The sequence below is a fragment of the Mus musculus genome, chromosome 3 (genome assembly GCF_000001635.26).
Source record: "Mus musculus strain C57BL/6J chromosome 3, GRCm38.p6 C57BL/6J".
Lineage (NCBI taxonomy): Eukaryota > Metazoa > Chordata > Mammalia > Rodentia > Muridae > Mus > Mus musculus.
In genome coordinates, this window is record NC_000069.6 from 108,424,050 (window position 1) to 108,445,546 (window position 21,497).

A 21,497-nucleotide genomic window follows, 5' to 3' on the forward strand; every position below is an offset into this window, starting at 1 on the left:
GGGGGCTCCAAGGATGCACCCCTTTTGTGCCTATCTGGGAGGGGCTACCGAGAAAGCCCCTGCTGGGAGAGTGGTAGGGGCCCCTCATCCTGGCACAGGCTCTGACATGTAACTCATTTCTTTGGGGCCCATCCCAGCTCAGCCTGTCAGACTTACCCTGGGAGCACAGCCAGGACGGCTCTAGGCCCCCAGTAGGAGGGATGGGAGTTGGGGGGTGGGGGGGGGAGTTGTATCTGATAGATCCAGGATAAACCGGAAAAGCTTCAGGAAAGTTAAAGCAGGACACACTACAGGGAGTCTGCTGCCAGGAGTGGGGTTTCAGCCCTAGGGGTATGTCTGGTTGGGCAGGCTGAGCTCAGGATGGTCCCTAGGAAAGGCTGGGCCTCCACATTTGCCTGACCTTTCAGAATCGGCGGAAAGCATGCCTTCTGGTTGGTGATCAGTGGTTAGGACACACATCACGTCCCAGTAGATTACTTCCCTCATCTAGACCTGCATTTTGGCTCTGAATTCCTGGGTGTGGGAACCAAAACCTTCTAAGGGACTCAGGGTTCTGACTCACTCCACAGGGCCTCTGGGGGTTGTTTGCTGAGGTAACCCGGGTAGCTGAGGTTGGAGCTGGGGCAGTCAAGGTGCCAGGGATGAGGGCATTGGCTGCGGAGGCACTACCAGGGTGGAGACAAGGTTATCTGGGCTCATTCCCAAGTACTTCCAGGTGGGTCAGCCCATCCTCTAAACAAGGCTTGCATCAGCCAAAGCCACTGCTCCAAAGGAAGGAGTATGGCTTGCTCTGGGGAATAAACCACACCTTCCCAGCGGTTAACCTTCTTAATGCTGCAACCCTTAAATACAGTTCCACGTGTTGTGGTGGCCCCCAACCATAAAATTCATGCTGTTACCTCATAACTGCAATTTTGCTAATTACATAAAGCATAATGTAAATATTTTGGGAAAAGGGTTTGTCAAGGAGGTCACGACTCACAGGTTGAGAACCTGAGTTAGCTCTTGTCCTGAGAGCATGGGACAGTGGTCTGTTTTCTATTTGTATGAAGCATGGGAAGACTCCCATTTTTTTGTTCTCCTCTGGTTTGGCAATGAGGCACACATTCTGTGAAGATTACTTGGCCCTCTCTGGGGAAGACAGATGTGGGGAGAAATGACTGACTGCTCAGGGTGTCTAGAGTCCAAGAGCAGGCTGCTCCAGGAAACTGGCAAGGTAGAGAGTAAAGCTGGCTAGTGAAGGGGAGACAAGAGCGGATACAGGAAGGCAGAACCCTGTCTGTGCCCAAGGCTACAGGCGTTAGAGGACGGGGGTGGGGGGAGCAGCTGTGGAGACCTAGGTCAGGCCCAAGACAACACAGGACCACCTAGCTATTCCTAACAAACTTGTAAGCGGGACAGCCTAGTCTCCCCATCACGGTTCAAGCTGCTTTTCTTCTAACTGAATGTTAAGGTTATGGGAATGTGAATTAATCACAAATGGGAGCAGCCTGGCTCTTTGTCCTCTTGTCCAGGCTGTTTCCCAGGGCTGAAGCCAAGGGGCCACGGAGCCTGCCTGGGCAGCCAGCTGCCACAGCAGGCAGAAGAGCCTCGGTGTTTCCCCCTTGTAGGCACCCAGTTTTGACAGGCTTACCAAGAGCAAGGTTAACCAACTCCCTAGAAGAAATAAGCACACGGCCTCTTTGCTTGCTTGGTACTGGGCCAAAGCAGTTGAGGTGGGCTGAGCTGAAGCCCTGTCACAAGCAGGGTCATACTCAGCTCCCAACCTCTGCAAGTCACTCTGAGCCAGACTCCCACCTGGCCACGCTACCTCATTCTCCCACTCTGGGACAGGTATAATCATGCCCCCACCCTACCTTCTGGGGCCACACGAAGATAAAAGGCAGCATCTAGAGGAAGCGCTTTAACCTGCTAGAAGGCAAGCTCCAGACTGACCTAAGGTGTCATTAGAGCGGAGGATACAGATCACAGATGAAAGAGAGCTGGTGAAGAAAGCCTGACTACTGCCTTCCCGGGGGGGCAGGTGCCCAGCTATTAGGACACAGTGGGAGTTCCTGAGGACAGACCCGTCCTGCACCCCTCTGCCCTGCCTCTGACACTACAGCAAGTGACTGCTATGTGGCGAGCCTCTCCCCACGCGGGGACAGCTGTAAAGACGGAAGCTGCTGTTCATAACCACAGCGCGTGCTTTGGAACCTAGGGGCTCCTGTGGAGGAGTGTCAGCTACCACACTCAGCCTTCTCTCTGCGAGAAGCCCTTCCTAGGGAATGTATGTGCGTGCTAGCAGGCTTTTCCATCATACTGGTCTCTAAGCGCGTCACAGCCTTCAGGCAGGAGTAACTTTACAGAGAATCCCAATCCTTGTCCTGACAACTTGTGTTACAACTCCAGGCTTTCTAAAAAGCCTTTACTAAATAAATATACCTCTTTACTAACACCCTGGCTGAGGGCTCTGTAATCATTCTCAAAGAAGCCTTATCTGGGAGAGCAGTTCAGGCCCAGGGAGACCCAGCAGAGACAAGGTTCAAGTCTGGGGAGGGGAGGAGACTGGGGAAGCCTTGTGCCCTCCCCAGAGATGCTTTATTGCGTGGCTTCACCAGTCATCAGTGAAGAGACCCCTGGCCCGTGCGAGGAGAAGGGAACACCTGCTCTGTCCACGGCAGATGGTTTCCCCAGCCGCTGTGCAGTCAGATGGGACAGGGTGAGGAGTGGTTCTCGGCCTCTCTGTCCCAGGGCAGGCCTGGGATCCCAGCAGGCTTAGTAAGTAAGTCTGGCAGTGCTCAGGCCTCAGTGACCTCCATGCTCTGCAGCTGGTTCTCCAGGGGGACCTCTTTCGCTTTCTTTTTGCTGCCTTCATGTTGCTTCTTCTGCTTCTTAGATGGCTCCTGGTCAATGGGTGCAGGCTTCACAAACGGGATCAGCTCTTGGAGCCCTGGGAGGGAGGGAAGAGCCCGCAAGTGACCTATTGCTTCTGTCAAAGCCCACAGACCTCAGTGGAGGATGTAGACAATATCCTTCCAACGAAGGGGTACCCACACGAGAGAGGGACTGCTCTGCTCTTCTCTTCCCCACTCTGAGGTTAGGAGCTGCATATGACACCCACACTCCGTTCCCAGCAGCATGCGGAGGGCAGAATTATGTAGACTGTAGGAAAATGGGGTGCAGATTTCAAAGGGGCCCCTCAGGAGGTGTGAAGATGGAGGACTGTACCTGGCGGCATGAACTCCCTCAACTTCTCTGGCACAGCGATGCCCTTCTCTGCCTGGTAGTTCTCCAGGATGGCGCAGATGGTCCGGGTGGTAGCACACATTGTAGCATTAAGCATATGGACAAACTCCACCTGGAAGAGCAGGTTCCACGGGGAAGATTAAAGTCATCCCTCAGTTGCTCTTCCTGACCTCGAACCATCCGCTCAGCCATAAATCCCCCAATTTCCAACTTTGTAAAACTTGATTTTTCTTTTACTGCCTCTAAGGTAACCCTCGGAAGATTCCTCATGTTCGCACTTGTGACAAGTAGAGGCTACAGTACTTTCAGAGGATGTGGAGGAAGAAGAAAGCACCAGTGTGGCCCCTCCTTTTAACCCATCCCAACTTGGGACAGAGATCAGGGTCTGAAGACTGGGTCATTTTTGCTTTTTTTGAGACAAAGTCTCGGTGTATAGGTCTGGCTGTCCTGGAACACACTAGATAGATCAGGCTGGCCTCGAACATACAGAGCCTGCCTAAGCTTCTTGAGTGCTGAGATTAAGGGATGCGCCACCACGCCCGGCTCTGGAGACTGGGTTTAAGAGAGGAGCTTACAACCTGACCTTCTTGGGCGAAAAGAGGGAAGACATTGCCTTCAACTTGTTCTGTGTAGAGAAACGGAGATTATTCTTTTTCTGGAGTTAAGGAAAACAAAGCCAAAGAGAGAAAAGCTTGAATTACTGTGTAGAATAGAGCTAGGCTCAGGTTTCTGTCTACAAGAACCCGGTCCTGATTCAGCAGAAGTTTTTTCTTTTGGATCTAGACTGAGCTGATTTTCTCATGATGCTGGAAACATACACTCCCAGGAATTAGAAACAGAAAAACTGTGCCCTGTGTAGGAAGCCCTGCTGCCCACTTCCCTGGGGGGCTAACTACCTTGTCCATCATCTTCTTGGTCTGCCCATATCGGATTCTCAGGCGGCGAGCTTGGTAATCCGTGCAATTAGAACAGGACACCAACTCACGGAAGGCACCCGAGCCTGGGAACCAGGCCTCCAGGTCGAGCTTCTTACTGGCAGCGTGATTCAAGGAGCCTGTAAGGAAACCCCTAGCTTCAGGAAGGGCGGACAGGGTTTCAGGAGGCCCTCTGCAGCGAGCCTGAAGAAGCCTGCACATCACATCGAATTCCCAGAAGGGAAATCACACTCAGATCTCATCACCAAATGCTCCGGGGAGAAGGGTGTGACATTTTAATGAAAGTGGGTAATGACTTGAACTGAGAGCTCTCTCTTTGTGAGGTGCCTCAGCTGGTGAAAGTGATCTGTGAGATGCAGAAAAGGGGGAAGGAAGAGATGAGGGGTTCCATACCTGAGACAATATTCACAATGTGGTAAGGGATCCCCAAAGACTGGTAGAATTCTTCTGCGGTGGCGATCATCTCATCAAACATCTCCCACGACTTATTGTCATGGGGCGATGAGTACACAAACTGCTCAATCTGCAGAGAGGGGCCGAGGAGACGGACAGCAGTGAGGGTGAGTAAAGCAAAGGAAAAAAGGTGGAGACGCTCTCGCAGTGAGCTCGTCCCATAGCCCCGGGCGCAGGCCAGGCTGGGTCCCAGAGGAGATCAGTTCTCAACTGGACTACAACAGCCAGGACGATGGCGTCTATAGAGCATCACCATCTTGTGCTAGCTATTGCAGTAAGTGCCTGACACACACTAACCTAACCAGCCTGGTGTTCAGCCAGCCTCCGGAGGCGGCTCCCGCCATTTGCTCTCTTTACAGGGGTCGCCCAGCTAGTAAGTGGTGGAACTGGCACAGGAGATTTAGGAAGCCTTGCTCTAGTCTGTGCACAAAGCACTGCATGCGTTCTCTAGGCTCTTCCCCACCAAGAAATCCTTAATGAATGTAAAAGCTGCAGCCAGTGGGCAGGCAGATCACGCTCCTCCTGAGACGATCTGGACACACAGGGAACTGACTCTCCCCCTCCCCTCCACTCACCTTCTCAAACTGATGGACTCGGAAGATACCACGGGTGTCACGGCCATGCGAGCCCACTTCCTGACGAAAGCAGGTGGAGAGGCCAGCGTACTTGATGGGCAGATCCTCTGGCCGCAGCCACTCGTCCCGGTGCAGAGCCGCGATGGGCTGCTCTGAGGTGGCAATCAAGTATTTCTCGTCATAGGAGTTGTCATCTGACTTTTCGCTGCCTTTGCCAATCACCTGGAGGAGGGATACATGCGAGGAAAGACTGCATCCGAAGCCCCAGGAAAGATATAGCAATGCTTGGGGTGAAGGCTAAAACAGCGAGGCAACAGGTCTATCTAAAGAGGAGCCCCTGTGAGAGTTTAAAAGAAATCCCAGCACTTAGGAATCTGAACCATGAGGGCCTTAAGTTTGAGGTCAGCTTGGGCTATGTAGAGCACTGACCAAAGCACCCTGACACAAACACACAAATAAAAACGAACAAACAAGACAGGAAATCCAACACTCATAAAAACAAACATGCAAATGAAGAGCCTAAAAACTTACTGAACAACTGCAAAACACAGAATGATATTAAATGGTCAATGCTGGCAGATGTACAACATCTTATGCACTCAACAAATATTTCTAAGTCCATCTGCCAACGAAGAGAAACCAGCTCAGAGTGCCAGGCAGATCGAAGCTGTGTTTAATGTCAGTCAGCTGATCAGAAAAACATTCTGAAATTCAACTTGAACCCTCTGGTTGTCCCAGGTTCAAGCGGAAGGTACAAGGATGGACGTTTCTAGTCTGCAGACAAGAGCAGAAGTCTCTGGAAGTGAACTAGGAGATCTGTCCGTGTTTGTAGCTGGTAAAGGGTCTTCTCTTCTAAGTTCCCAGTGATAGAGTTACACAGATTTCTAGGGGAAAGATGAAAGGGGTTTTCTGTTCTACACTAACATGGTTGGTACCAACCACATGTGGTTTTAGCATTGAAATGAACTAACATTAAAAACCTGCTGGGCTGGTGAGATGTCTCGGCAGGGAAAGGCACCTGCTACCGTGCCTGACAACCTGAGCACGATCCTCAGGGCCCACATGGGTGAAGAAAACCATCCACTGTCCTCCACACCATGGCATGCACAAGCCTCCCCACGCCCAACAAAAACACCAAAACATAAAAGAAAGCCAGACAACTCTGCATACATCCCAATCCCTGTACTCTGGAGACAGAGGGAGAAGCTCACAGATGTGTGAGGCCAGCCAGCACTACACAAGCAGCAAGACTGTCAAGCAATCTTGCAAGCATAGTGCACATTCCTGTAACTCCAATTCATTTTCATTCTCTCTCTCTCTCTCTCTCTCTCTCTCTCTCTCTCTCTCTCTCTCTCCCTCCCTCCCTCCCTCCCTCTCCCTCTCTCCCTCTCCCTCTCTCAAAAAAATCAAAATAAAAAAATAAAAAATAAAAAAAAGGCCGCAGACCTGTAACCCTTGCTATTCAGGAAGGAGATTTTTTTGTTTGTTTGTTTGTTTTGTTTTGTTTTGTTTTGTTTTCTTGAGACAGGGTTTCTCTGTGTAACCCTGGCTGTCCTGGAACTCACTCTGTAAACTAGGCTGGACTTGAACTCAGAAATCCACCTGCTTCTGCCTCCCAAGTGCTGGGATTAAAGGCGTGCACCACCACTGCCCGGTGAGGAAGGATAATATAAAATTCAAGGTATGCTTGGGTTAAGTGAATTTGAGGCTAGCCTGGGCAACTTACTGAGACTGTTTCAAAATAAAAACAAGGGGTTGGACTATAACTCGGTGTAGAACACTTGCCTCGAGAAGCCCAGGATTCAATCCCTGCCTTAACAGTACTGTAGAGCAAACAGAGAGACAACAAAACCACCAAACAAACATTTGTGATCAGAAGTACACAGAAAACCATGCAAGAACACAGTGAGCAGCTGCAAGCCAAGAACAGAAGCATCAGAAGAAATCAACATGTTAATCTTGCACACTGGGTTCCAGAACTGTAAGACAATACATTTCTGTTGTGCTAGACATGGTAGCATACACCAGTAATCTACTACTCAGTGGACTGATAGGAGGTTCAGCAATTCAAGGCCAGTCCCCCTTACAAACAGTTCATCGTCAGCCCAATGTACTCAAAAAAAAGAGGGAAAACCAGTGGAGCTCTGCAAGTATTCTACCATAGCAGAAAGCTGTGTGGAGAACGTATCATGTCACCATTGAGCTTTGCCACCACACTACTTACCTTATAAAGTTCTTCATCAAACTGGCTGAGCTGGGCCACTTCCTGCATGACCTCTTTCCTCATGAAGAAGGGGGTGTAGATTGGAGTGTAGCCCCGACTCCCCAAGGTACGCAGTGCATATTGGATAAGCGCCTGCTCCAGGAACACCAGGGGCCCCTAAGGACCATACACAGCAAATGGGATTGAGTCTTGTCACCAGCCCAGTCAGAACCAAAAGGCACAGGCAGGTGGATGAGACCAGACTGCAACGATAAATAGCCTGAGATACTGGTTTTAAAGTGGTATCTTATTTAGTTGGTCCATTAAAAACTCTTGTATGGAAACATATACAATATTAATTGAACTCAATCTAAGAGACCAACTTGCAGGGTTATTAATTTTTTTTAACAACTCAATACCAGATATGAAGAGGATAGTCAATAGAATTATGTTCAAAATTACGTCTGGTTTTAGGATGTTTACACACAATGCAGTTTTGGGCGTTATTTGGCTTCAGGAGAGAACATTTGTTCACCTCACCAGTGGAAATTCCTAATGCTGGGCTGGCATCTGGGTACAATGGTGGGAATTTACTGTTGCGACTGTCCAGACGAGCAATGTATGGGCTTTGTGCCTGTCCTAAGCTGTGTGAGTGATGGTTTTGCCTCCTTACTGCTAAGTAAGTGGTGTGGACTGGTGTGTGGAAATGTCATGATGAGTACCCCTCCAACTCAACTTCACCCATACGCCCACAGATAACCATGCCAAAAATCCAAACACAAGTACCCAGGCAATTCTTAACACCCAAGGCCACCAGCACATGGTCAGGACACCATGTTTAAGAGACTCAAGTAGCTGGTGATCGTGATCCACACCAGCCAATGTAGCACCTGGGAGGCTGAGATAGCATTGCTGTGAACGTGAAGCCAGTCTGGGTATTTAGTGAGACCTTGTCTCAGGGTCCTCTCACCTCCACCCCATCCCCACGAAAACAGACCAAAGTAAAGAAATTATTTACCCAGGGTGCATGGATCGGAGTTTTCTGTGTTAATTCTTAAAACACTAGACTCATTTGTAAATATACAATGTTGAAGTGTGCAACACTTCCAAAATTATTCTGCCATTTCCTTTTGGAAGAATTCCTGAATTCACATGCACTCTGCTCCAGTTAGTCTGTGCCAGCTGCCCACACCTACCACAGCTCAAAGCATGCTGGGTCGCCTCAGAGCGCAGGCTTACCACACTGGGCTCGGCGTCTTTGTTACTTGTCTGACTGTCCAATTACACTGAGCTCCTCAAAGGCAGAGACTGTTCTGATTCAGTCAGCAAAACATATTCATTATGAAGGATCACTGAGTGGCTTTTGTTCTATGGAATCTGGGTAAGCGCTCTCTTGCCTCAGAAAGAGAATCGTGTCTAATTGCCAGGAGTTCACAAGCAGGCATCGGGTTCAAGTAGAGGATTTGTGAGCCTCTTCAAGTATGATCATGCTTCTCGCATTTATTTGTTTGTGTGTGTGTGTGTGTATGTACATATATACATATTTATAGTTCCTTCTGGCTCCCCACTCTTACCTTCAGGAAGTACCCCCGACTACCAGCCACCACGGCTCCCTTTTCGCCTTCAAAGCCATCTACCATCACCACCAGGTCCACATGGGAATACTTCTTCCTGACTGTACAATCTCCCCAAATACGTTCTACTTTGTTGTCTGCGTCCTGAGGAAACAATGGAGAAGGGGCATATAGCAGAGACCAGCGGAGCCTTTGAGTGCATCCATTAAACCGAGCACCAGCTTCGGGCCTCATGTACAACCAAGGAGGAAGGGAATTTGCTACTGACAGACAAGAAAGTTACAAAGTCACAAAGTCACAGAAGCAGTGCCAGTCAGCAAACTTGGAGCCTTGACTTGCTCAGAAATCTACAGTATAGTCTCTCTTTACCCTTTTAAATAGCTTTCCAAAAACCCTGCACAAGACACCGCCTCTCACAATTGGCATCACCTGGGGTACAGAGGAGAATGCAGGACTTTTTCTTTGTGGGCTCTCATTGGTCTCCGGGCCACATGAGGGTGGGCTCCAGGCCCTGACCTCGGTCTGCTCAGGCTCCAAGGCCCCACCGCACCCCAGCCGGCTGTGAGTTCAGTGTTCACAAGGGAATGAATGAAAGCGGCACAGATGGGCCCCGCCACGGCTGGGGTGTCTGGGAACAAAGGCTGGGCTCCGAGCAGCTTTGTGCCGGGAAGCTCCCGCTCCGCAGGAAACTTTTATCATGCAGATTTCCCTTCAACCTGCGGCTTCCCAGTGGGCTGTGGGTGAGGGGTTGGGTTGATTTAACGGATCCCTCCCACAGGACTTACTGCTACCAGGGGCAACAGGCCACTGAGGACAGCAGCCCCATTTAGAAGAGATTTCTGGGCAGGGCGTCCCCTCCTATCTGCTGTCTCTGCCACTTCCCAATCGGGCAGGGACCTGACTCCTGCAAAGCTCAATTGGTGGGCAAAGGGAACACACAAAGGCCGGCTTTTCTGACTGAGCGCCAGCCTTACGGTGGCCTGGCAGTCAGGAAGGGGGGCCCCTGCACGGCCCAGCCCAGCCCCACCTACCTCATCATTACTAATGGGCACAGAGGGGTGCAGAAGGTTCCCAATCTCGCGGAGGTTCTCAAATCGCTCTGCTTCCAGCTTTACCCGCTCCCCATCACACTTCTGGATGGCTTCATCAATGAGGAGTCGGACTTTTTTAATCTGTGAGACTTTCAGGGCCTGCAGAAGAACAAACCCCGAGGGCGGGGCATCCATAACATATCAGCGTCTTAATTGTTGTCCTCTAGTGACAACTCAGCTTTTACTGAAGGGGCAGCCTATGAGGCATCACAGCTGAGGTTTAGAATACGCTAGACAAGCACTCTGCCCACGATAACATTTCAAAAAACGGACAAGGAAGCCGAGTGTGGTGGCGCACGCCTTTAATCACAGCACTCAAGGCAGAGGCAGGTAGATCTGAGTTTGAGGCCAGCTTGATCTACAAAGTGAGTTCCAGGCCAGCTAGGGCTACACAGAGAAACCCTGTCTTGACAAAACAAAAAGCAAAAACAAATTAAAAAAAACTCAAAAGAATGGTACCCTGGCCCTGCTGGTTCCAGCAACTAGGATTACAAATCCAGGCCAACCTGTGATACTGTCTCCAAAACAATGCACACCGCTGTAATCCCAGCAGTCAGTGGGTGAGGGAATCAGAAGTGTAAGCCTGAATTAGAGTCTGAAACCAGCCTGGGCTCTATGAGACCCAATCTCAAAATAATGGTAAGTACTAAATGGCAAATTATTCTACGCTGGTGAAATGAGCCGCTTCGAGCTGAATTAAAGGCAGGTTGACTGGGAAGCTGCTCAAGTCACCAGGGAGAGGGAGACGGGGCAGTGGGGGGGCTTTGGAGGGGTGAGGTGACAAAGACAGAAAGAACATGTGCACGTAGGGACAGAGAAAATGCAGAGAGGAGGAGGGAGACCAAACTGCCTGGATAATATAGTGAGGCGCTTCTGGGGGAGGAAACCCCAGCCTCTAGGCTGCAAAGTTTAGGGGGTGTGCCAGCCATGACCTGTAACAGGCAGGGACTGAGAGATGCTGGGAGATCACGAAGGCCTGGGCCCCTCTGGGTCTAAAACCTCACACTAGAGATGAATGCATTTAAGAAGAGAGGTTGATTCAACAGGGCAGACGGCCTTGCCTTTTAATCCTTGAGCATCTTCCTTTTCTTTCAGGGGCAGAAATGTGTAGACTGACCTTCCTTCCCCTCATGTGCATATACAGAGAACCAGGAGTTTGGCCCTGTGTTTCCCCTTAACTTCTCATTTTCTAGATTGAGCCAGTTTACCACTCTATTATGTATTCCCAAATTTCTCCAGGAAGATAATAACTTTACGAGGACCAAGAGACCCTGTCTTAAGTTTGTCTTCTATCCCTTACTGTAGATGTTTCAAACTGTGCTCTAATTTCTCAGGGGAACCCTTACCGAACCCAGTTAGAGGAATGAGCCCCTAGGCCAGCCCTCCACGCACAGCAACTCTGCATTTCTGGTTTATACTCTTGCAGTGTGCTAAGGATTTCGAAGAGCAGTTTGGTGACAAACACAGAAAATTACCACCCCGAAACCGCTGCTTAACTAGAGTAAATTGGGAAATCCCCTGCCTTTGTGAAAGAAAGCAGAAAATGGAGCTAACACAGGCCAACTAGGTCCGTGCCTTTTCTTTTCCTCCTTCACTGTCCCCGTCCACCTCTCTCCTGTGACTAAGGAGTCTCAGGGACAGAGCGTAACGGAAGCAAGTAGGAACAGTCCAGGATGGAGCCTCTCATCCTGCTGCATGGATGGGGCTCCCGCTCTTCCTGTCCAGGGATGAGGTCACCACAGGAACACAGTCATCTTAGAAGAGGAGAGAAACCTACAGCTAGCGCGTCTGCAGTGAGGTCATCGAAATTCAGCACGTTCTCTGGGACGGACTCGTCGTCTCCCACTGCTTCCTTTTTCTGTGGGGAGAAAGAAAAGGCAATTTAATCAAGATAAAAATTCTAACACTGTTTTTTTAAGCACACGCCAAATTAACACATCATATAAGCTAATCACACTGCACTGTATTTAGTAAGCCGCAACATTAGTTAACTGAAAGCCAGAAATCCAAGTTTCAAGTCCTTATTCATCACTTCTTCCTTTCTGACCCCTGGACAAGTCAATAAACCTGTCGGGTGAGAGCATTAGTATCATGAAAGTAAGAACAGCTCTTGCCACACACAGAACCATCGAAGAAACCACAAGACCCCTGGGAGACGCGGGGAGGAGGATTACTGTGAGATAGACTAGCCTGGTCTATAGAGCCAGTTCCAGGGCAACCAGGGCTATATAGCAAGACCATGCCTCCAAAGAAAAAAACAAAACAAAAATCAATGTGGTAGTCAAAGCTGGCACTGAGGACGAATCTTGCTAAACTCTAAGAACAACCCCAGCAATAGGCAAGGGGGATCCGAGGTAAGGCAAAGGAACAAACAAATCAAGGCAACAGACAGACTGCAGGGGGCTCTCTCCCTCACTCCAATTTCTGTGCTCATTACTTGTCAGTCTGTCAGATCATCCTCTCTGGTCCCGATACCCAGGCAAACACTTAGCGGGCACTGTCTGTGAAGCGGATCTAAACAATACTTAGGTAGGGGTACATATGGCACAAAAGTATTCATGACTGAGGGATCTCCGACCTGTAAGTGATTAATCCGCATGAGTCCCGTAGGAATAAAACTGTTACTGATAGCCATTTTCACAGCCAAAAGTATGACAGGCAGAGGCAGGCGGATTTCTGAGTTCCAGATCAGCCTGGTCTACAGAGTGAGTTCCAGGACAGCCAGGGCTACACAGAGAAACCCTGTCTCGAAAAACCAAAAATAAATAAATAAATAAATAAAATACTGTCAAAGGATGCAAGATATCATGAAGAATAATGTGCCACGATTCCAGGTTGGACTTCACGCTGTACCCTTCATGGCCGTGTATGTGTACAAATGAAGCACATTCCAGTCGCCAAGGACTCCTTCACACACGCATGTACTCACATAATAAGATATTTTAAAGAAACAGGCTCCCTGGCAGAGTGCCTAACAAGATACAGGCAGCATGTATGTGCTCCATTCAAAGCAGGACTACACCAAGACAAAGATCTCTGCAGCCTGGTGGGAAGACGCCTTCCTGGAAATGAAAGATGAAGCCACCACAGGGTCACTTCTCAGCTGGGTAATGGTGGTGCACAACTTTAATCTCAGCACCTGGGAGGCAGAGGTAGGCAGGTCTCCGAGTTCAAGACCAGCCTGATAAGAGTACACAGAGAGACCCCGTACCTTGGAAAACTAAACTGACTAACCAAATAAATAAATAAATAAATAAATAAATAAATAAATAAATAATTTCTCCCTGGTAAGAAATTCAGCATCACAGACATCAGACACAGGGTTAGAGCTCCATTTACTTCCAGCTAAGACAAGCCGGAGGAGCTCGGCTCAAGGCCCCAAGCCTGTCAGCTCTCTTACCTTCATTTTCTCCCCAATAGTTTTGCTGCATAAATTCTTCAGCTTGTTCAAGTTGTCTGCCCGAAATCTGCCTAAAATTGAAAGAGCCGTATGTCAACCCTGCACACATCATTAAGACACCCACTGACCACTGTCCCTCCTGCAAATGCTCTGTGCTATGTAGTAAAGACCTGGTTTTCAGTGTGGCAGACTTTGAAGGCGGTAGACGCTCTAAGAGCTGGACCTAGCGGGAGGTCACAGATACTAGCTAGCTTTGTGCATCACGGGCGGGGGATATATTTACCTTTCCTCTTTCTTTGCTTCCTAACTGCCACAAGGTGAACAGCTGAGGTGGGTAACCTTTCTTTCTTTTTTTAGACAAAGTCTTACTACATAGCTTTGGCTAGCCGAGAACTTGCTGACAATCCTCTTGCCTATACCTCAAGTGCTGGGACTACAGGCAGGTGCCACTACATTTGACTTCTTCCTACTTTTTTTTTTTTTTTTTTAATTTAAAGACAGAGTTTCTTGCCGGGCAGTGGTGGGGCACACCTTTAATCCCAGCACTTGGAAGGCAGAGGCAGGCGGATTTCTGAGTTCGAGACCAGGTTGGTCTCAAACTCAGAGATCCGCCTGTCTCTGCATCCTGAGTGCTGAGATTAAAGGCTAGCACCACCACACCAAGATCTCCCATTTCTTTGAATCTTTTCAGTTAATTGTTAGCAACAAGAAGTCTACTAACCCAGTGCGGATCTCTGCTTAGACTGGTAATATTAGTGGACAGAGACAGATTGCAGTAGGGAATCCCAGAATTTGGTGACAAGGAAAAGGCCAGGCTGGAGTTGAAACTGAGGTACCAGAATCTGGGGCTGGAGAGATGGCTCAGGGGTTAAGAGAATATACATCTTCTATAGAGGACCTGAGTTCAGTACTCAGCACCCACACTACGGAGCTCACAACCGCCTAACTCCAGCTCCAGGGGATCCAACGCCTCTGACCTCCATGGACACCTACATTCACATAGCATCCCATAGACACGAGAGCATGTGCACACACACACACACACAATTAAAAATAATACAAATAAATCTTGTTTGAAAAGGCACCATATTCTATACATCACCAGAGCACAGCCGAGCTACCTGGGAGAGACATCTCTGAAGCCTGCCCAATTATCCTAAAGTCCACTTACAGGAACTACAGAACACTTTCCCTGACTCCCAGGGTCCTGGCCTTGAACTCATGGCACAATCCTGCCCCAGCCTCCCAAGCTACTGGGACTACAGGCGCCCGCTCGCCACCACGTCCGGCCATAATACTTTCCCATCTGCTATTTATCCGTAAAAACAGTGCTGACTGTTTACTATACTCAGTGGTCTTGCTAAAGTTAATGAGTAATTCCAATTCTGCACATTACAATCAAGTCCTATGCAAATGATGAGTTTGCTTCTTCTGTCCCAATCTTTGTTTCTTGCACCATAGCATAAGGTCTGGTACCTCCACCAAGAAGTAATAATGGCCAGGCGTGGTAGTGGAATCTGACTAACACAATGCCCAACTCTATTTATAGTCAACACGGAGACAGGTCTGGGAGTGGTCGTAAGTGTAATCATACACTTGGGAGGCTGTGGCAAGCCTTCATATTGCTCACAGAATACCAGTCCTTACAACAACTCTGGAAAACTGCTTTACAGCAGCTATGTGCCATCACCAACCCAATTCCCACTCTAGGGCTTGTTGGCCAGCCAGTATAGCCCAATTTTACTGAATAGTCCAGTTTTACTGAAAGACCGTATGTCAAAAAATAAGTGGAGAGCCAGACAGAGGTGGTGCACATCTTTAATCCTAGCACTTGAGAGGCAGAGACAGGAAAGTCTCTTGAATTCAAGGCCAGGCTGGTTAGAGGAAGTTCCAAGGCAGCCAGGGCTACACAGAGACACCATGTAGTAGTAGTAGGAGGAGGAGGAGGAAGAGAAAGAGGAGGAGGAGGAGAAGGAGGAGGAGGAGGAAGGAAGGAAGGAAGGAAGGAAGGAAGGAAGGAAGGAAGGAAGGAAGGAAGGAAAAGAAAAGGGAGGAAATCTGGAATAGTGGCACACTCTTTTTACCCCCACTTGGGAGGCAGAGGCAGGCTGATCTCTCTGCGTTTAAGGCCAGCCTGGTCTACACAGAGAGTTCCAGAACTAGAGAGATCCACTCACAAAAAAAAAAAAAAAAAAAAAAAAAAAAAAAAATCAAACAAAAAACCCAACAAAAAACAAAACATACACATACACACAAAAAAGTGGAGAGTTACTGAGATACCCAAAATACGTGACCTTCATGTCACGTGCACACATACACACACACAGCATACAAACATAAACTTTTAGTCCTAGTCCTCTGGAGGCATCCTGACCATCTACATGCCTGTTGTAGGAGAAGAGGGAGAGTATAGAGAACAGTCAACAACCGAGGCACTGCCATGTGAGCGAGCAGCAGCACAGGAGGTGGACGAACTGGGGCAGCGTGTGCTCGCACAGACAGACAGACAGACAGACAGACACACACACACACACACACACACACCAACCAAGCCACAGAAGTGGAAAGCAGGACTGTGACAGGCTAGAGCAGAGTGGAGGCCATCTGCAGTTGAGGGATGAAGATGGGGAGCCAAAGAAGAACTTGGAGGTATCTTATGCTTTAAGGCTGTGGTCCACTGTGTAGTCTAGCTATATATATGTGACGACCACTGAGCATTTAAAATGAGACCGTGTAAAACACACATTAGATTTTGAAGACTTGTAAAGAAGAAAGAAAAGATGTAAATGATCTCAGCAAATTTGAGTATGCATCAATGTGAATCTTAATATGGTTAATCATGAAACACACAACTTTTGTATTTAATAAATAGGCTTAAAGAAGACTTTGAGGAAACCAAGGTGTTTAGAAAATCTGGATGTAACTGCTCTGTACTGTGATACAGGAGAGTGAAGTGGCCCGGCACACCTCCCATGCAGCCTCTGATTAGCACACTGGCAAAGATGGCCTGTTTCTGATTGAGGCAGGACCTTCTCCTGAGGCTCGCTCACTCACTACAGGCACTTCTGGCCTCTTTAGCTCCAGTCCCCTTTACAGTTTTTTGGAGTCAGTATTGTATCTGTGACTTACACCCTAGCCTTTGGTGTTCCTCTGAGACAAGAGTGTAAGACTTAGCCTGCAATCCCAAGGGTGAGATCAGCATTGCAGAAATCTACGAGGGAGACTAAACCAAAAAGGAGAGCTGTTTGAAAGCTCTTCTAATTGTTGGGAAAACAAAGATTTAGGACAGGGTTTCAACTGATAAGGAGAAATCTCATTCTCCATGAGGATGCATAGTACATTCCAGAGGACAGAATCCTGGGGTTGGCTGCATATTTCAGATACACTGAAATCAATAAGAACCTTGTCCTTATCCTTATCCTCTAATCTGAAGTTCAAGATGTGAAAGAACAGTCACACATGTCAGAGTCTGCCATGACCAGCCAGAGACTCCTGGGATCCTGGCTATTAGGAGACTGTGGCAGTTAGATCACAAGTTCAAGGTCTTCCTGGGATACAGAGTGGGTTCAAGGCTACTCTGGTTCCTTAGGGAGACCCTGTTAATTAAGTATCTATAGGGCTGGAGGGACTGCTCAACAGTTAAAGAGGGCTCACGGCTCCTGAACAGCCCAGGTTTAGTTCCTAGCACCCACAGGGCAGTCACAACCACCCGTAACTCAGGTTCTAAGGAGACCCAAGACCCTCCACAAGCTCTTCATGTATGGGATATACATATACACTTAGGCACATGCACATAAGATAAATAAATATTTTTAAAATATTCACAGCCAATTAAGCCAACATGGTATCTTCCATCATGGGGACCTGGTGTGCAATGGCTGCAAACAGCACCCTCCTTGGGAGTATACGCAACTGTGATTTGTTGGATTGCTCTAAGAGAAAGAGAGTTATCTGATGGATATTCATGCCTCTAACCTCATGATGTCCCCTGTCTAGATTCTAGATAGGTATGCAGAGTGCAATGCTAAGCCTCAGGACCACACTGGACCACACTGGCTCACACTGGCCAGATCATCATGTACAACTGCAACATCTTGCAGAATAAGGCACATGTGAGGGAAACCCTACATGGGGCCAAGTTCAAGTTTCCTGCTTGCCAGAAGATCAATATCTCAAAGTAAGGCTTCAGATGGATCTGAAGACCTGGTGGCTGAGAAGCAGCTTACCCCCAGGGACTGGTCCCTTACAATGACAGCCTGGCACTAGTGACAGCTTCCTCTGTGCTGCTCCACTCCAATAATCACGTTCATTAATGCATCTCATAGCCAATCAAAACCCAAAATGCTGATTTTTCTCTCCTTAGAAAAAAGTAAGAAGAGGGCTCTGGACATAGACCAGTGGCACAGTACTGGCCTGGCCTATTAAAGGCCCTGGATTTAACACTCAGCCCAGCAATAACAAAGATGGTAATTTTTAGAAGTACCTTAGACACAGATCTTCATACACTGGACAAATGTCTGTCACACTCTTACCAAGGATGAGGTGTGCTGCCGAGGCCTGGAACATTGTGGGTATTTGCACATGAGTTTATGTCTGTGCGTGATCTTTAAAAACTATAGGAGGCCACCGTTTTAAGACTATGCTCCTGCACCCAGCTCCAACACACCATTCTAAAAATCAAAATGGATACAGCCCATGTTAAAGTTCCACTGTATCCTACTGTCTGACAGGGAAACTTCAGGTGACCAATCTGCTTTTTGCCTTTATTTCTACTGTCTTCAACCAGGATCTATAAAGCCAACTCCTTCTGCTCAGCTCATTGAAATACATAATTGCTTTTACAGAATTAAGTGTTGCTGATCCTAAAACTGACAACTGGGTGTGGGGCCTTTAATCCCCGAACACAGAGGAAGGTGGACCACGTGAGTCTGAGGGCAGCCAGAGCTGCACTGTAATGAGAGGAGACAGTCTCAAATAAAATTTAGAAAATAAGGAAGCATGACTGTGTGTGAGTATATTCCCAGCTGCTTGGGACACTAGAGCAAGACTGCCAGTTTAAAGACAGAATAAGCAACATAGCAAGAACCTAGCTCCAAAGAAAGAAAGGAAGGAAGTTAGTTAGTTATGCATAACTCGGTGGTAGCATACTTATCTAGCATGTACTAAAACCTAGGTTCAAACACTGCAAACACAAACACACACACACACACACACACACACACACATACCTTTAAGCCTGCTGTGGTGGTACACACTTGAAATTCCAGAATAATGGACATGAGAAGCAGAATTAGTTTAAGGCCAGCCTCACTCCAAAGGGACTACATGAGACCCTGTTTGAAAAAAGTAAAATCTCTTCCCTTTATATGCATTTTTAAAAAGATTTATTTATTTTATGCATCTGAGTACATTGTCTCTGTCTACCAGAAGAGGGCATTAAATCCCATTACTGATGGTTGTGAGGCACCATGTAGTTGCTGCGATTTGAACTCAGGACCTCTGGAAGAGCAAGTCAGTGCTCTTACCCACTGAGCCATCTCTCCAGGCGCTATGCATTTCTTTTAAAAAGATTTTTATCCATCTACCCCGTCTCCAGTTCTGCTCAGGGCCCAACTTCTCTCCCAACTTCTGGTCCTCTTTTTAAATAACTGTCAATAGTTCCTGGTATGATTAGTGCTCACCACCTTTAAAGCCAGGCGTGGAGGCAGATCTGGACCCCCAGCTGAGAGGAGAGGACTACTTGGGCCCACTGAGTTCTACACTAGCCTGGACAAAATTGCCAGGCCTCATCTTGAAAACAAACGCTCACTTTTTAAAGTTGTCCTTTAATGCCTGTCTATACTATTGATCCCTAAAGAACCTACCAATATCTCTTCAGGTAAGGGTCAAAATTTCCTATATGTGCACATTCTATGCAAGAGACCACTAACATATTTAAAATCACATTAGTCAGAATAGATAGGTACAGAAATCTTGCTATTTCTGATTATGATTCAAGGCAAGGTGCTCGGAACCAAGGTGTTTTGTTTTTGAGGCAGGGTCTGCTGGCCTTGAAATGCATATCCTCCTGCCTCCGACTACCTTGTGTTAGGATAATATGTGAATGCCACCAAGTCCATCTCAGAGTATCTCCTTCCAAGAGAGGCTCTCACTATGTAGCACTGACTGGCCTGAAACTCACTATGTAGACCAGGCTAGTCTCAATCTCGGACATCTATCTCTTTCTGACCCCTAGAGTCCTGGGATTAAAGGCAGGTACCCCCCAAATATTCTTTATCTTAAACAAAAAAGGGGAGTTCAGTTTAGACCAATTCAAAACTTTTGGTCCAAGTGTAAACTCTGACAAATTACCCTATTAGAGTACCTGAGACATACAGAACAGGTACACAACTGTCAGCTAAGCAAATATGTTTTGATACCAAAGAAGCTTTTTAACAGTAAAATCATGTCCACAAAACACCCCTATGGGTATGGTGGCACACACCCTTGATCACTCTCGAAGCAGAGGCAAGTGGATCTCTGAGTTCAAGGCCAGCCTGGTCTACAGAGCAAGTTCCAGGATAGCCAGGGCTACAGAGAGAAAGAAATCCTGTTTATTTTGGAGGGTGGGAGTAGGAGGGAGACACTCTTGGATCGTGGGATTGCCTTAGCAGTGCTCTTATAAACCAGGTTCTCAGCTGGTTGCAGACCTATTGCATCAGACTACCCGAGTCACATGCCACTGACAACATCCGGTCTGCCAGGTGATCACTTGGGAGGCAGAGGATTCTAGAGCTTCTTTTAATTTCCTGAATGACGATGGGTCACTTCTACGCTGCCAACGTCTTTTCCAGAAAACTACCACAAATCACAACCATCCTCAGTAATTACAAGCTTTTTCTTGCCTTACAGCACCCCTCCGTCCTATCTGATCTAGCACGGAAAAGCCTGATTCTTAAAGGTATGCCTTCAGGGTTGGAGAAGTGGCCACCCCAAATTTCAGGGTCACTGCATTTAGTCAAGAGTAGCCTCCAAAGTCCCCAGATGGTTCGACTGGGGTGGAGTAATCCTAGGGTGCTGCAGAAGTCACTCAGTCTGAGAGAGCAGCCTTTGATCCCTGCAAAACCCGGAGGACTACGCTGGGTTTGCTAAAGACGAATAAAACACTGAGAATGACCAAAATGTATAGAAAATTAATTCCCAGCCCGCCCCCCAAGTAAAACTCCAGCTCTGGCTTGCTGTAGCTACGCAAGGGCCTGACAGCTCTCCCTGCGCGTGCGTGCGTGCAGCTCCTTCCTAAAGCACTGGCGGCAGTCAGCATAGAGCACGCGCGGGGAGGGACCCAGGCCGCGGGAGCTGCAGGGAGAGGGGGACAAGCCCGGTTCCCAGCTTGTTCTACGGACAAGCCGGTAGAGCCGGCCAGTCGCGGGAGCATCTGACAAAAGCTGTAAGCTGTGACCTCTGAAGCCATGAGGGATTCAAGGGATACTGCGAGCTCCTGGTACTTACATCGTCGCCACTCACTGTCTGCTTTCACCAGCTGGTCCACCAGCCCCGGGTCCTTGAAGCGCTTCTCCTGCGTCTCTCGAATGAGGGCTGGGTCCCCTCCTTTATCCACCCGAAACAAATCCAGGTCCAGCACCATCCTTCTACCTCACCAGTTAACACTAAGAGAGGACTGTAAGCGGCGGGTGGACGATGCACTGCGCCTGCGCGCTGACCTGGTCTCACTGCGCAGGCACCCGGCAGCCCGGGAGGGGGCGGCGCCTAGCTCGCCGGAAGCCGCAGTGTTAGGCAGGGTCCAGAGGGAGTGGTGAGAAGTGAAAAGGGCGTGGTAGCCTTATGCGGGTTGTTTCTCTGCTGAACTCCTTACTGAAAGGCCTTCTGATCGCCCCCCACTGAAATCGTGAATGCCTCAGGTTCCTCTGGTTGAAGGGAGTATCTCGGTGTGGACCGAAGCTGACTTGGAAGACAATGCACTTTGCAGATGCCAGTTTTCCTCTATCTTGATTACAGAGCACACACCCAGTTACCTACCCTCAAGATTCTCGAGCCCTGG

The 21,497-nt window shown here is 48.4% G+C and overlaps 1 protein-coding gene and 1 non-coding gene across 3 annotated transcripts; one reads left to right on the forward strand and one right to left on the reverse strand.

Annotated features, from left to right (window-relative positions):
- Window positions 1-814: 814 nt before the first annotated feature.
- Window positions 815-21,210, reverse strand: Sars (seryl-aminoacyl-tRNA synthetase). Of its 2 annotated transcripts, NM_011319.3 has the most exons (12): window positions 20,948-21,210; window positions 13,460-13,530; window positions 11,837-11,917; window positions 10,000-10,158; window positions 8,969-9,112; window positions 7,416-7,571; window positions 5,192-5,413; window positions 4,557-4,686; window positions 4,125-4,282; window positions 3,812-3,883; window positions 3,211-3,340; window positions 815-2,932 (listed from the first exon to the last, which is right to left on the reverse strand). In NM_011319.3, exons 1-12 carry the CDS (start codon window positions 21,081-21,083, stop codon window positions 2,781-2,783), a joined length of 1,611 nt encoding a protein of 536 aa, NP_035449.1. In that variant the 5' UTR covers window positions 21,084-21,210; the 3' UTR covers window positions 815-2,780. The 2 variants fall into 2 exon arrangements, with proteins under 2 accessions (NP_035449.1, NP_001191908.1); NM_001204979.1 differs by lacking the exon at window positions 3,812-3,883.
- Gm22942 lies at window positions 17,281-17,410 on the forward strand. Its single transcript, XR_003954764.1, has one exon. It is a non-coding gene; the product is annotated as a small nucleolar RNA SNORA70 (small nucleolar RNA).
- Window positions 21,211-21,497: the final 287 nt, after the last annotated feature.